At 56.7% G+C, this 13,769-nt stretch overlaps 1 protein-coding gene across 1 annotated transcript; it reads left to right on the plus strand.

Annotated features, from left to right (window-relative positions):
- Positions 1-490: 490 nt before the first annotated feature.
- Positions 491-13,441, plus strand: SUV39H1 (SUV39H1 histone lysine methyltransferase). The gene is made up of 6 exons (XM_080831387.1): positions 491-719; positions 2,787-2,932; positions 4,239-4,901; positions 10,788-10,934; positions 11,017-11,146; positions 11,860-13,441. Exons 1-6 carry the CDS (start codon positions 701-703, stop codon positions 11,991-11,993), a joined length of 1,239 nt encoding a protein of 412 aa, XP_080687513.1. The 5' UTR covers positions 491-700; the 3' UTR covers positions 11,994-13,441.
- Positions 13,442-13,769: the final 328 nt, after the last annotated feature.

Below are 13,769 nucleotides of genomic sequence, written 5' to 3' on the forward strand. Positions count from 1 at the left end.
TCAGAGCTGCCCGTGGGGCAAGAGTAGATGGAGAGACCGGCTGCTTGACTGACCGTGTGAAAAAGGGGCAGTCGGAGGGAATGACAGGCTGGCTAACCGTGTAGTCGTTAGCGCCGTCTGTCTGCCTTAAGAGACTCCCGGCTGGCGCGAGGCTCCAAAGGGGGCCGCTGTTGACTGGCAGACAGTGTGAATGGGGGGGCCAGGGTCTCGCTAAACAGTTGTCTGTGGTGACGGGACCCATTGTGTGATTTGAGTCTGGGGACCGGCTGAGCAGCCGTATGTGGCGACAGTCCATCTTGGGAGTCACGGCCTGCTTGGGGTTAAAATGCAGTGACGACTGACTGACGGTGGTAATTGGGGGTCTGACAGGACGGAGAATCCCCCGTGCGGCTGGCTAAGAACGTGATTGGCTGACAGCGTGACAGACAGACCGGCGTGCGGGCAGGGCCTCCGGCAACCTTAGTTGTCGCCACCACCGCCGCTGCCGCCCAGACGCACTCTGGGAAAGCGCTGGCTAGCACCCGCCTGCGGGACGGAGCTGGGTGGCGGGGAGGGGTCCGGTCACGGCTCGCCGGTTGGTCCGCGCGGGCGCTGCTCGCGGCGCCGCGCGGCCAATAGGCTGCGCGTTCTCGGCCACGCCCGCGCGAGCTCTCTTCTCGCGAGGCCGGTTAGGCCCGAATGTCGTTAGCCGTGGGGAAAGATGGCGGAAAATTTAAAAGGTGAAGCAGTGGCGGCAGCGGCGCGGGCCTGCTGGCCGGGCCGGGTGGGCTGGAGGGGTGTCGTCGCGGGCTCGGGGCCCCGGCGTCCGAAGCCACGGAGCCGGGAGCCGGAAGCCTGGCGCGGAAAGGATGGGGCTCAGGGAGCCCAGGCCTGGCGCGCGGGGCTGGGCGGGGCTGAGGGGAGGGGGCGCGTGCCTCGGAACGCGGCGGGCGCGGGGCTAAGTGGGGAAGCGGGAGGGGGGCGCGCGCCCCTGATCGCGACCAGTCGGCGCGCGCACGCGCGGGGGCTTGTCGGGGAGGCCGCGCCCGCGCGCGGGAAAATCGGCCGCCGGTGACCGTTACCCGGTTGGTGTCCACGCGAGACGCCGGAAGGGGAGGGAAGGGAAGGGGACGGACCTCGTTTTCAGAGTGGGGGGACAGAGGAGTCTTCAGGGTGAGGGTACCTCCTTTCCGCGTGATGGGGAAAGGGTTTCCTGTAGAAAAGACTTGCCGGGGAAGAAGGGAAAGGGGCTTCTCTAATAGAGCTGGACTCTCTCGTGTGCAAGGGAAGAGGGGTGACTTTTCCAGTATGTTGGGGAGGGTGGGCTCTTCTGGGTGAGAAAAGCTGCGGGGAGGATGGGCTCCACAGTACGAGGGGGGGGGCTCTGAAGGCTAGGAATCCACCTGTGGTCAGTGGGGAGCCAGCAGCTGGAGAGGTTAGTTGGGACCACTTTAGTGGTTTAGTTTCAAATGCAAGTTAAGGGGTTTGAAAGGGAGAGGCATCACAGGGAGAGAGAGGAAAGCGTGGGCACAGGCTGAGTCTCCACTAGGCCTAAGTGGAGGGGGGGTAGCACACGGCATAATTTTGCAAAGCTCTTGGACGTTTTCAGGTTGAGGTCTAGAGTATTTCGTTATGAATTCAAATGTTTGATTTTTGTAATGGGAAGTAGAAAATATTAAAAATAGGATGAGGACTGACTGCATTTGGAGTAAGTGTTTTGTGGAATGATTTGATAAAATGGCTTCTAAAGCACATTGTGCCTTGAATCAGAAGTCTTTGTAAAAAAAATCCGCATCTTGAAAATTTTTGATAGCCCAAGAAAGGTTCCAGGCATACTTAAAAGAATCGTCAGTAATCTATATTATTTGCCGGTTCCTGAATTCAGAGCGTACTCCTTTGGACTTTACCCCTCACAGAAATGTAGATGAGACAGAAAGCCAAAATGCGGGTTCAGAAAAACCCAAAACACCTTGCAGGTTTAAAGGACCTAGGCTAATCATTCAAGGAAGCTTCCAGCAATCTAATACCATTCCACAGTATCTTACTCCTAATTCTGAAATCTAAAAAGCTCTGAGAAGTTCAGTTTGGCCCCATTCAGTGGCAAAACTAGATTATAAAGTAGGACTATCTTGTCTCTTTATTTCTCCTATTCAATGTAAAAATTTAGATATTTGCTGCAGAATTACTAATGTGTTTGATTATGGCTTGATACCCCTGACCACACTGGGGGTGGTAGGTAGTGTGTGGGGTATACCTAGAACTACACTTGTAAAAATCTGCCCCCCAAAAACCTGAATTCCTAAATGCAACTACCCCAGGAATTTCAGATAAGGGTTTCCAGACCAGTCTTTCCAGTTAAGCCTTTGTTTGGTGCCTACAGGTTGTAATCCCATCCTCACCCGTTCCCCCCGGGGCAATGCACCCTACTGAGATGGGGGGTTGTTCCCTTTATTTTGCAAAGTGGGGAGAGGGATGATTAGGTCCTGAACACCTGGCAGGTTTGCTGGCAGTTTTAGGAAGAGTATGGAGGGAGTTCGAAGCTCTGGGAATAGATCCCTTTAGGACAATCCAAGCGGCAGATCCCACTTTGAGGTCTACGCTCCAGCAGTAACCTTGGAATGAGCACTGGGGTGGAAGAAGTGGCCTGTTTCTGTTGTAGAAGGGAATCAGCATTGGGAAGGCCTGTGGATTAAATCTCACTGACTCTGAGGCAGTCCTTTGGAAGTCCCAGAGAGGATTTGGGGTCTCCTATGACCCGTGGCTTCACCAGGATGCCCAGTAAGTTCTTTCTGGCCTCCTTGTTCTAGGCTGCAGTGTGTGTTGCAAGTCTTCTTGGAATCAGCTACAGGACCTGTGCCGCCTGGCCAAGCTCTCCTGCCCAGCCCTTGGCATCTCCAAGAGGAATCTCTATGACTTTGAAGTCGAGTACTTGTGTGATTACAAGAAGATCCGCGTGAGTCTGGGTGACCGTGGCCAGGGCAGGGGTGTCTCAAGGAAGCTGGCTTACTGTCCCCTTGCCCCCACCCCTACTGTCTGCATCTGTTTCCAGAGGGAATTTTCTCCTCTGGTCTTAAAAATTTAGGTTTAGTAGGACTTCTTATTATCCTCATTTTGCAGGTGAGGAAACTAAGTGGCTTTCTCAGGGGCGGGCAGGAGCCTGAATGAATCCCCTAATAAATCTCTCTTCCTACCTCCACAGGAATACACACCAGCTGCAGGGTTTGAGGTGCTGAGCCCCGGAAGGGAGCCAGTGACAGATAGCAACTATTGAGCACACCCAGTGTGCTGGGCACTAACTCACAGAACCTCCTTCAATCCCCCTGGCCATGCTGTGAAATGGGAACTGTTACCATTGCCAGAGCAGGCGGCAGCAGGATAGAGAAAACAGACTGGAGCCAGTATGGTGGGGTTCAGATTTTGGCCCTGTAGCCCTGGGATACTTACGCACGTTCTCTGTGGTTCATTTTCCTCATCTGTAAAATGGAGAGGACTAGTATTATCTAGCTCACACAGAGTTGTGAAGGTTAAATTAGTTAATAAGACACAGAAGTTCCTTAGAACAGTACCTGCTACATACTGAAAGCTAGGATGATGTCAGCTTCCCTCCCCCTTACTTATAGATGAGGGTTTGCAGAGTTAATTAACTTGCCTAAAGCCACACAGCCAAGGAGCCGCAGATTCAGAATCTGTACCCAGCGTGTCTGCCTCTGGAATCTGTGTGGTTAAATTGTATCATCTAGCTGCTCTCTGCAAGAAAATATCCCTCTGCCTGCTGAGTGGAGAGCAGACTGTAGGGGGCAAGGGTGGAACTGGGGGGACCAGTGAGGAGGTGAGGAGGCCTCCTACCGGAATCCAGGTGAGCGATGACAGGGGTGGCAGTGACGATGGTTTGAAGTGGTTGGACTCTGGAAGTAGTTTGAAGATGAGGCTGACAGGATTTGCTGAGGGTGGATGTGGGGACTGCGAAAAAGAAGTGAAGGTTGTGACTTCCAAGAGTTGGGGCCTGAAACAACTAGGAGGAGGGAGCTGATTAAATTAAAACTTGGAATTTAGACAGTAGTAAGGGAGAGCAGGCGATTTGAACCTAGGGATCCTCAGGCTAGGGACCATGCTTTGTAACCACCGCATAGACTTATTCCAGAAGAGGTGCGGGGAGTGATCTGGGTCTTACCTACTGGCTCTGGGATGGAGGTCCCACAAGGGCTGGGCCAAGGGTATCGCCACTTACGGTGCCCCCATTCCCCTGGTCCCCTCAACAGGAACAAGAGTATTACCTGGTAAAATGGCGCGGATACCCAGACTCAGAGAGCACCTGGGAGCCACGGCAGAATCTCAAGTGTGTGCGCATTCTCAAGCAGTTCCACAAGGACTTAGAGAGGGAGCTGCTCCGGCGGCACCACCGGTCGAAGCCCCCCAGGCACCTGGACCCAAGCTTGGCCAACTACCTGGTACAGAAGGCCAAGCAGAGGCGGGCGCTCCGGCGCTGGGAGCAGGAGCTCAATGCCAAGCGCAGCCACCTGGGACGCATCACCGTGGAGAATGAGGTGGACCTGGACGGCCCCCCGCGGGCTTTCGTATACATCAACGAGTACCGTGTAGGGGAGGGCATCACCCTCAACCAGGTGGCGGTGGGCTGTGAGTGCCAGGACTGTCTGTGGGCCCCCGCCGGAGGCTGCTGCCCTGGGGCGTCCCTGCACAAGTTTGCCTACAACGACCAGGGTCAAGTGCGGCTGCGTGCCGGGCTGCCCATCTACGAGTGCAACTCGCGCTGCCGCTGTGGCTATGACTGCCCCAACCGCGTGGTACAGAAGGGCATCCGCTATGACCTCTGCATTTTCCGCACGGATGACGGGCGTGGCTGGGGCGTCCGCACGCTGGAGAAGATCCGCAAGAACAGCTTCGTCATGGAGTACGTGGGAGAGGTAGGGAGCCGGGGCCCGACGTGTGTGTGTACGCGCGCGCGTGGGCAGCTCTTCCCGCCGTGTGTTCCCATCGTGTGTGCCCAGCTCGCCTCACTGCGTGCCTGCAGCGTCCCTGCTTTTCCTGTCCCGGGAGAGGTGGGGGGCGGCTAACCTGAGTGTGACAGGGACATCCTGACAGGGGCGTGCATTTCAAGCTGGTAGTTGAAAGCACAGGGAAATACTTCTCGACTGGGTTGACCTTGTAAGGGTACCTGGCAAAGAGGAAAGCGGGAACTGAAATTGGGCCGTTCCTTTTAACAGGCCATGTGCTCAGCATAGGGTTGCGTCACCTGGAAAGGCACTACTTCTCATTTCGCAAGGGTTCAGCTTACCTCCACGCAGTGTCTGACCAGGAGGAGTGCCTTTTACTAATGGGACAACGAACACCCTGAAGTAGGACACAGACACGCCTTAACGTGGGCGGCCACTTCCTCCACATTTGCAGGACACTAGGGAAAGCCTGGGTGTACTGTTGACCCTGGAACAACAGGGCACCAGGGGAGGGGGTTGCGGGGGGAGGGTTAGGGGCACAAAACCCGCGTAGTCAAATCTGCACGTACCTTTTGGCTCCCCAGAAACTTAACTACTAGCAGCCTGTTGACCTTACTGATAACTTAAATGGTGGATTGATACATATTTTACATGTTACATGTATGATATAACATTCCTTACAGTGAAGTCAGCTAGAGAAAAGAAAATGTTAAGACAATCATAAGGAAGAGAAAAGAACACTTAGAGTCTCCTACTGTATTTATCGAAAAGAAAATCTGCCTGTAGGTGGGCCCATGTAGTTCAAACCTGTGTTGTTCAAGGGGCAGCTGGATTAGGCAGGCTGGCCGCCGTACCATACAAGCCCCAGAGCTCCGTGGCCTTGCACGTTAGAAGTCTCTCTGCTCCTGTCAGTCCAGCCTGGGTATTCGGGTAGTATCCTTCTGTACAGTGGCATGGCCGCCTAGGCTCCTTCCCTCTTGTGCCTTTGTTGTGCCTTAGAGCTGCCCCGATCCTCACTCCGCATCGCTGGCAAGTGGGCTGAGAGTCAGGGTGGAAGGGGAGGTCGCTCATGGGCCAGGCCTGATTACAGCGCCCATCACTGCTGCCCACACTCCCTGGCTGGAACCGAGTCCCTGGCCTTACCTTGGTGCAAGGGAGGCTGGGAAGTGTGACTCAGCCATGCACCTAGGTGGAAAACAAAAGGAGTGTGTGTATGAATAACCAGCAAGTGTCTGCAACAGCAAATGTCATGTTCTAAGGTGGGATGCGGTGTGCATTTGGGGTGGAACAGTTTTTTTTATGCACTGGGGGAACAATTGACATCCCTGGACCTTGACTGTGTAAATCCATGAGAGTGTTGTCATGGTGACAACGCCAGATACCTTCATCTTTCTAGATGTCTCTTAAGGCTGTGGTATAGTTGGGAAGTGACAGAAATGGGCCTAAGGGACACACACCTGAAGGTGTCTACACCGTAGTAATGACACTGATGGAGAGGAGAGACTCCCAATAATGACCCATGAAGTAGGTGCGGTCATAGCCCCACGGGGCAGAGATGATCTAGAGGCAGAGCAGTCCACACTTCAGAGGACCCTGAGAGTCTATAGACAAGAAGTCCACACTCAGATATTCCCAACGGTCTGGAGAAAGAAACGTCCACACATAGAAGGACCTGCCAGTCTGGAGGAAGGAGGTCACCATACCCCAGAGGGATCCTGACAGTCTGGGGCGGGGGTCCTGACAATTTGTGGGAAGAGGTGTCTCCGTCCCAGAGTGACCTGGAAGGAGAGAGCAAGCTCTCCACACTCCACAGGACCCTGGCAGTCCAGCTTAGGCAGTGTCTACACCCACACTGTCCTGACAGGAAAAGGAAGTGTCCTCACCCCGGAGGGACTGGGACAGTCTGAAGGAGATGGGGTCTACACCTAAGAGAACTCTGACAGCCTGGAGAAAGTATCCACGCTCTCAGTGTTCTGACCCTCTGGGGGAGGTACCCACACCTCCGAGGGATGCTAACAGTGCAGGAGATGTTAACAGCCTGGAGGGGTGTCACCAGTCTGAAGGGGGACGTGTGCACACTCCAGAGCCCCTGACAGCCTGCAGGAGGTGACCAGCCCCCCACAGGAGCCCGCCGGTTCTGGAGGAAGTCCAGAAAAGGGAGTGTCTCCAGCCTCACTGTACTGACAATCTCGAGGAAAAGCTCTTTATAACACAGAGGATCCTGACGGGTGAAGTGGAGGGAGAGTGCACAGCTCCCAAGTACCCCAGGGTCCCCTGGTCAGGGTGCTATTCTTCCTTAGTGTTTACATACACTCTTCCATGCTGTAAACTTGGGGTGGTCAGGGCTTCTCACCCCTGTGCCCCCTCTTCCCGCTCCACACACACTGTCCTTAAGCTATTTCTCGGGCTCCCTCCTGCCACATTCTGTGATTTCCAGGCTCCCTCCTGATGGCACCCATCATAGGTCCCCAGATGCTGCCGAAACCAAACTCCTCTTCGTGTGTCCCCGGTGGGGAGGCAGCACAGCCGAGGTTGGAGGCTGGAGCCGAGCTCCACCACTCAGTGGCAGTCACTCACCCTCTTTGAGCCTCAGTTTCCTGGTCCGTAGAATGGGAATGGTAACAGCACCCACATCATTCACTTGTTAAAAGAATTAAATGAGTCATGATGTATGAAGCACTTGGAAGAAGCACTTGAACAGTAAGTCTTTGATAAATGTTAGCCATTACAGTCTGAAATTCAGAAAATCCAAAATGCTCAGAAAACCCAGTCTTTGGTAACCCATGTGGCTAGAACACCCAGCCACACCTGATCCGGGCCGAAATGTAGCCTAGTTCTCCCACTTGGGGTGAACAGTCGTAGATCTCATTATAGGAGTATTCATTTCCTCATTTACATGGTGCTGTCCCAGACCCTATGGGTGTCACATAATAGAGGGCATGCACCCCATGTCTGGTCGCCAAGCTGTCTTACAGTGTGGAGCCGACACCCGCCCTCCCCTCTCTGCACCAACGGTCCCTCCACGCGAGCTGCCTGTCCTCTCCTCTGCGCCCTTCCATGTTCCATCAGAACATCCGCCCTCGCCCAGCAGAGAACAGCCTAGCTTATCCATTCTAAGACCTGCATTTGCTTCATATTTTACCAACACCGAAAGGAAGGTGCATCTCAATTAGTTAAATGACAGTGCGTCATCGTTTAATTAGCAGTGTTTCCTTTCTCGGGAAAGGGTACATAAAAATAAGGGAGTGTGTTCGACTGGGGTAAGGCTGGCACTCATGACCATTTCTGACAGTGCTCAGTGTCCAGAACAGAAAAGTCGTTCATATCCCTGATCGCGCTGGAGCTTTATCACAGCTCCTGTCAGGTCGCTGCTACCACTATCATTCCCCACCCCGCCACCCTCGAGAGCCGAGGCCCAGAGGGAGAGAGGAACGTGCTCAGAGTCACCAAGCTAACAAAGTGGGTAAAAAAAAGGGCCAAGTGTCTAAAACTGGTGTGCTGCCAGACCTGGTGGAAGGGTTTTTGGTTTTTTGGCTGAGGAAGCAGGCAGGGGAGAACATTCAGGATCCCCTCTCCAGATGGGGGCAGGGCAGCGGCTGGACTCTGAGTCTTCTGGGTCCTGTTCACGGTCAGCACCCTTTCCAGGCTGCCAGCTTCTAGCCCGTCTGTCTTCCCCAGTTGTTCTGGACAGCTGCTAGAGAGCGGGGACGGGGCCTGCTCTGTTCCCAAATTTTCTGGGTAGGCCCGCCCTTACAGAGTGGGACTGGGAAGGCGGCTGGAGAAGGAGCCGTTTGTGCCCTGGAGGGCTCACCGCGTGACTCACTCTCGGGGAGACTCAGGAAGCAGGTAGAGGCAGAATAGGTGGGAAGATGCAGACTGGGGAGGACGGGGAAGAGGCAAAGCTGGCTCAGACACCACCCAGCACGCTCGAGAGCCCGAGGAGGCCACCCGCAGAGGTCCCAGGCCCGAAGGGGGCTGCAGACAGGCAGCTTCCAGCGCCCAGGCATCAAGAGGCCACAGAGAATCGACACCTGTCGTGCCGACTCGCAAGGAGTGTGTGTCCTCGGGAGGTGGAGGGACACTGACCTTGACGTAGCTCTCAGAACGCTTCTGGGGCTCCTGTTGGCGTTCCTCAGGAGAGAGTCCCCACTCTTCAACCTTGTGTCCAAGCCCTTCTGTGACCTGTAGCTTGCTTTACATGCTGTATTGGCGTTTTGCTGCCTTGGGAACCCCAAGCCCTGGGTTTTCTGACCAGCACCTTGCACTGCGGGTATCTGAGTCCGTCTCTCTTTCACCAGACTGTGACCACCCCCCGCCCCCAGAGGGCCGGGACCAGGCCTGGTTCCTGTTGTCTCCCCTGACCCAACTGGGACTGCGGTGGACACCTGGCCTGGTCCCCTGTGTCTCCCCCTGCAGACGAGGGCCCCTGAGTGCTGGGACCGGGTACAGGGTAGGCCTCCTAAAAACCCACTAAATAAACCAGTGAATGAACGAGCCCAGATTTGGATGTGGGCGAGCCAGGTTCCTCAGAGTGTGGGGTAGCGAGCTGTGGGGCCCAGGTCTCCTCAAGGTGCTCGTGAAGGTCTGGCTGGGAGCAGAGGCTGGAGGTGCTGGGGCAAGAGACAGGGAGGAGACCGCGAGGGCTCCAGCGCGGCTGTCCTGCCTGGAGGGAGCGGAGAGTGGTTGTGGCGGGCGTGCGGGTAAGCGAGGAAGGAAGCCAGGGCCACTCTGGGTTTGTATCCTGTGGCAGAGGTAGTGGTGGCCAGTGGGTGTCTGATGAGAGGAGAGGTGGGTTTGCATTGCCTGTAGGCCCACCACGGGACAGAGGATAGGTCACTGGGCCAGGCAGCAGAGTGAAAAGAAAGGTACTTCGGTGCTTCTGCTTTGCGCTGTGTGGGCACTGGTCTCTGAGGGGTGGGCGGAGGTAGCAGGAAGCCCGGGAGCGGAGAAGGTGGTCTGCCCTGGTCTGCAGGCACCTGAGGCTGAGGAAGGGGCAGTCTTGGGTCCCATGGGACCCTCCCCCAGAGGAGGGCATGGTTGGCTCTGCTGGGGCATTACCAGAAGGCTGTGGTGGTTGGCCCCCGGGTAGGGGGGACCTGAGGGGCAGACAGCCAGAGACCCAGCTGGGGAGGGGGAAATGCCTGCTGCTGTCCTAGATCCCAGTTGCTGGCACCATGCGGCATCAGGGCGGGGGGGAGAGCACTCACCCGCGCTCTTGCCTCCTTTCTTTCATCTGAGATTCTGGCCTTAGCTGCGTTCTTGCCATCTCAGACTCTCAACGAGTGTCTTGATCTCTCTGGACCGGGGTCTTTCAATATTAAGATTCTAAGTTTCTGCCTTCAGCTCACTCGTCTGAGTCTCTCCCCCATTCATTCCATGTCCCTTTCCCACCGTTCCAGGCCGCTTTCTCCTCTCGGTGTCCTTGCCACCTCATGGTGCCGCAGCCCAGCGCGCGCACCTTCTCTCCTGCTGCTACCTCTCTTTCTCCCCTGAACGCGCACCGCTGTCTGAGCCCTGCTCGTGGTCTCCTCACTGAGTCTCCCTGCGGGTTTTTCTCTCACTGCTGGACCTTGCGGCCAGTCTCCGGCACCAATGAGAGACCCCAGGCCATCCGGAGGCCTGAGGAGGGGTGGCGGCGGGCAGCTGAGGCCCAGCGGCCTCCTCCGGGCGCCCACAGACCCCCTGCATCGCAGCCCCCCACGTGCCTGGACCTGCCCCCAGCTGAGCCAGCCTTGGCTCTGCTCACTTGTTAACCGGCCTGGGCTCTGGCAGGGGCTGGGTGGGGGGGCGGTCAGGAGCTCTGCTTTTCCTGAGCCTTCCTGGCCCCTCTCCCCTCACCGGCGGCCCTCTCCCCAGATCATTACCTCAGAGGAGGCGGAGCGGCGGGGCCAGATCTACGACCGCCAGGGCGCCACCTACCTCTTCGACCTGGACTACGTGGAGGACGTGTACACCGTGGATGCCGCCTATTATGGCAACATCTCCCACTTTGTCAACCACAGTGTGGGTACCCCGCAGGCGGGCGGGGGTCGGGAGGAGCAGGCGGGGGCCCCTCCTCACCCTCCCGCTGTTCTTTTTCGCCTAGTGTGACCCCAACCTCCAGGTGTACAACGTCTTCATAGACAACCTCGATGAGCGACTGCCCCGCATCGCTTTCTTCGCCACAAGAACCATCCGGGCAGGGGAGGAGCTCACCTTTGATTACAACATGCAAGGTGGGGGTGGCAGGGGACAGGGGCACACAGTGACCTGGGATGTGAGAACCCCTTCCCAAGGAGCTTTAAAATGCCCTTCCTGACTCCTAGTGTCCATCTGGACTCTTGGACCTCTGCCTACCTCTTGGGGGCCCCCTCATTTTCAACCCTTGGATCCCGACCCTGAGATACTCATATAGACTTCTCCCCAGACCCCTGGGATGTAGGGCCTAATAGTTACGACACTCCTCCTGAATCATCTGGATTTCCCCAGTCTACCCAATCCTCCCCACTCCTCCCCCCTTGGCCTGGCTCAGTCCAAGCATCCAGACACTCTTAAGGCCTCCAGCCAGTCCCCTTCTTGACAAACTGGCCACCTGAGACACTCAAAGTTGGGGGGGGGATCTTTGATAGGAGAGTTTAGGTGCCTCTCTGGATGTGTAGGTGACCATTCCCGACTTCTGTCTGATGTGGCCCTTCCCCTGACAGCCCCCAGCCTCCCTCCAGAACCCCCACCCCCTGGCTGTCTTACCAGCACCTGTACAGCTCTCCAGTGCTGAGCTCTGGTCCTATTTCCAAACCACCACCAACCCCACAACCCCCTCCTGACCCAAATCCCAGATGTGTTCCCAGCACCCAAGATTCCTAGGTCTCACAGTGAAAAGGGCAGTGGGATACTTCACCTTGGCTTTCTAACAAGTCCCCTCCCCCCCTCCCTGGCTGTGACTCCACAGTGGACCCCGTGGACATGGAGAGCACCCGCATGGACTCCAACTTTGGCCTGGCCGGGCTCCCCGGCTCCCCCAAGAAGCGGGTCCGTATTGAATGCAAGTGTGGGACTGAATCCTGCCGCAAATACCTCTTCTAGCCCTTTGAAGTCTGAGGCCAGACTGCCAGTGGGGCATAAAGCCGCCCGCCCCACCCACCCACCGCTGCCCTCCTGTCGAGGAATGACTGCCAGGGCCTTCTGCCTGCCCCTGCCTGCCCCCCCCTGCCCCCGCCTGCCCCGTGCTTGGGGGACGTGGGGTTGCGGTGAGGACTGACTGACTCCAGGAGTCCCCTTTCCCCATCCCAGCCCCATCTGTGGGTTGCACTTACAAACCCCCACCCACCCTCAGAAGTCATTTTTTAACACCAGGAGCTTCTGCGGTTGAGAGTCATGGCCTATCAAGGTCCAAGGGGTGAACCCCAGCTGGGCCCCAGAATGGAAGGATGTTTGCTTTTGTACCTGCTTCTGCCTGGAGCATGAGGGGTCTGTTGCAGGCCCTCTCCCTACTGCCCCAAGGGTGTGGGGACGCAGCCCCAGGGCAGGCTGATAGCAGAGCCCCGGGTTTCCAGCCCTCCTGTTTCCCCCACCACAGAAACTCTGTGCAAGCCAGAGAAAGGGGATCTCCGGGGCTGGGGCTGGGGCTGGTTTCTGCTCCTGTGCCTGCGCCGGCTGGTGGTGGGCCTCAGAGCCACAGGGTCTCTCTTTGAGGCTTGCACAGCTGAGAAGTGGATACTCCTATGTTACTGGAAGAGGGGTGGGTGCCCTTGGCCCACTGACAGTGAGAGGGCAGTCCAGACTCGGCCAGCCTTTACAGTGGGGGCCAGGCCTGAAGTCTGCCTTTGAGGGTGCATACACAAAGGCACCCTGGGGCTCTTGACGGTGTGGAGGGGGCCGGGAGCCCCGACCTGGGGCATGATGACTGCTGGGACTTTGTAGAGCTGAACCGAGACCTAGCTAGGCTGTAGATAGCACTTAGGACAAAAATGTGCGTTGATGGGGTGTTGGCAAGGTGCTGGGCACTGGGCAGAGCACCTGACCCGCGTGGATTGTCTCAGGGAAGCCTTGGAAACTCTGGAGGTGGACCCCAGAAAAGCGTGCACGTGGCAGAAGGCAAAGGACAGGCCAAGAAGGGGGGGGGGCGGGCCTGGTTTACCTGGGAGGGTATGGCGAGGTGACAGGATCCTCTGCCCCCTGCTGTCCCCGGCCCCCAGACCCTCTGCACTCACCTTGGGTCCACTGGTCGCAAAAGTGACCTGCCCACGAACAGACACAAGGCAAAGGCTCTGATGGCTGCCTTGCCCCTTGCTTCCCCCGTGAGGTCTTCTCTAGGAAGCCTTCCCTGACTACCTGTGCTCAGAGTGCCCCTACGTGAGACTGTGTGCCGTGCCACCAGATGCCAGACCTGTGTGTGTGTCTGTGTCCGTCTGTGTCCGTGCTCCCTGCCCCCAGACTGACCTTCAGGCATGGACTGAATCTGATTCTTCTCTTGTATATCCCTTGGCCCTACCTGGCCCGGGGTGGGCATCAATAAAACAAATCAATGGCTGAACAAACCAAGGTGTGGGGATTGAAGACCTTGGGGGGGGGGGGTTGGAGGCATGAGAGGGTGGGCGCTGGGGTGCCCAGGAATGTGTTCCTCGTACCGCAGCCATCTGCTGGAACGCTCCCACAAGGAACCGCCTGCACCATCATCATAGATCATGGGACCTAAAATAAGCTTGCTTTTTAAAACTGAACTCTTAAAACGCACTGAGAAAAAGCAAACTGAATCCGGGGCACCTGGGTGGCACAGACGGCTGAGGTTCCGACTCTTGGTTTCAACTCGGGTCGTGATCTCGGGGTCTTGAGATGGAGCCCTGTGTTGGGGTCTGTGTT

Source organism: Martes martes, assembly GCF_963455335.1.
Source record: "Martes martes genome assembly, contig: scaffold_255, whole genome shotgun sequence".
Classification (NCBI taxonomy): domain Eukaryota; kingdom Metazoa; phylum Chordata; class Mammalia; order Carnivora; family Mustelidae; genus Martes; species Martes martes.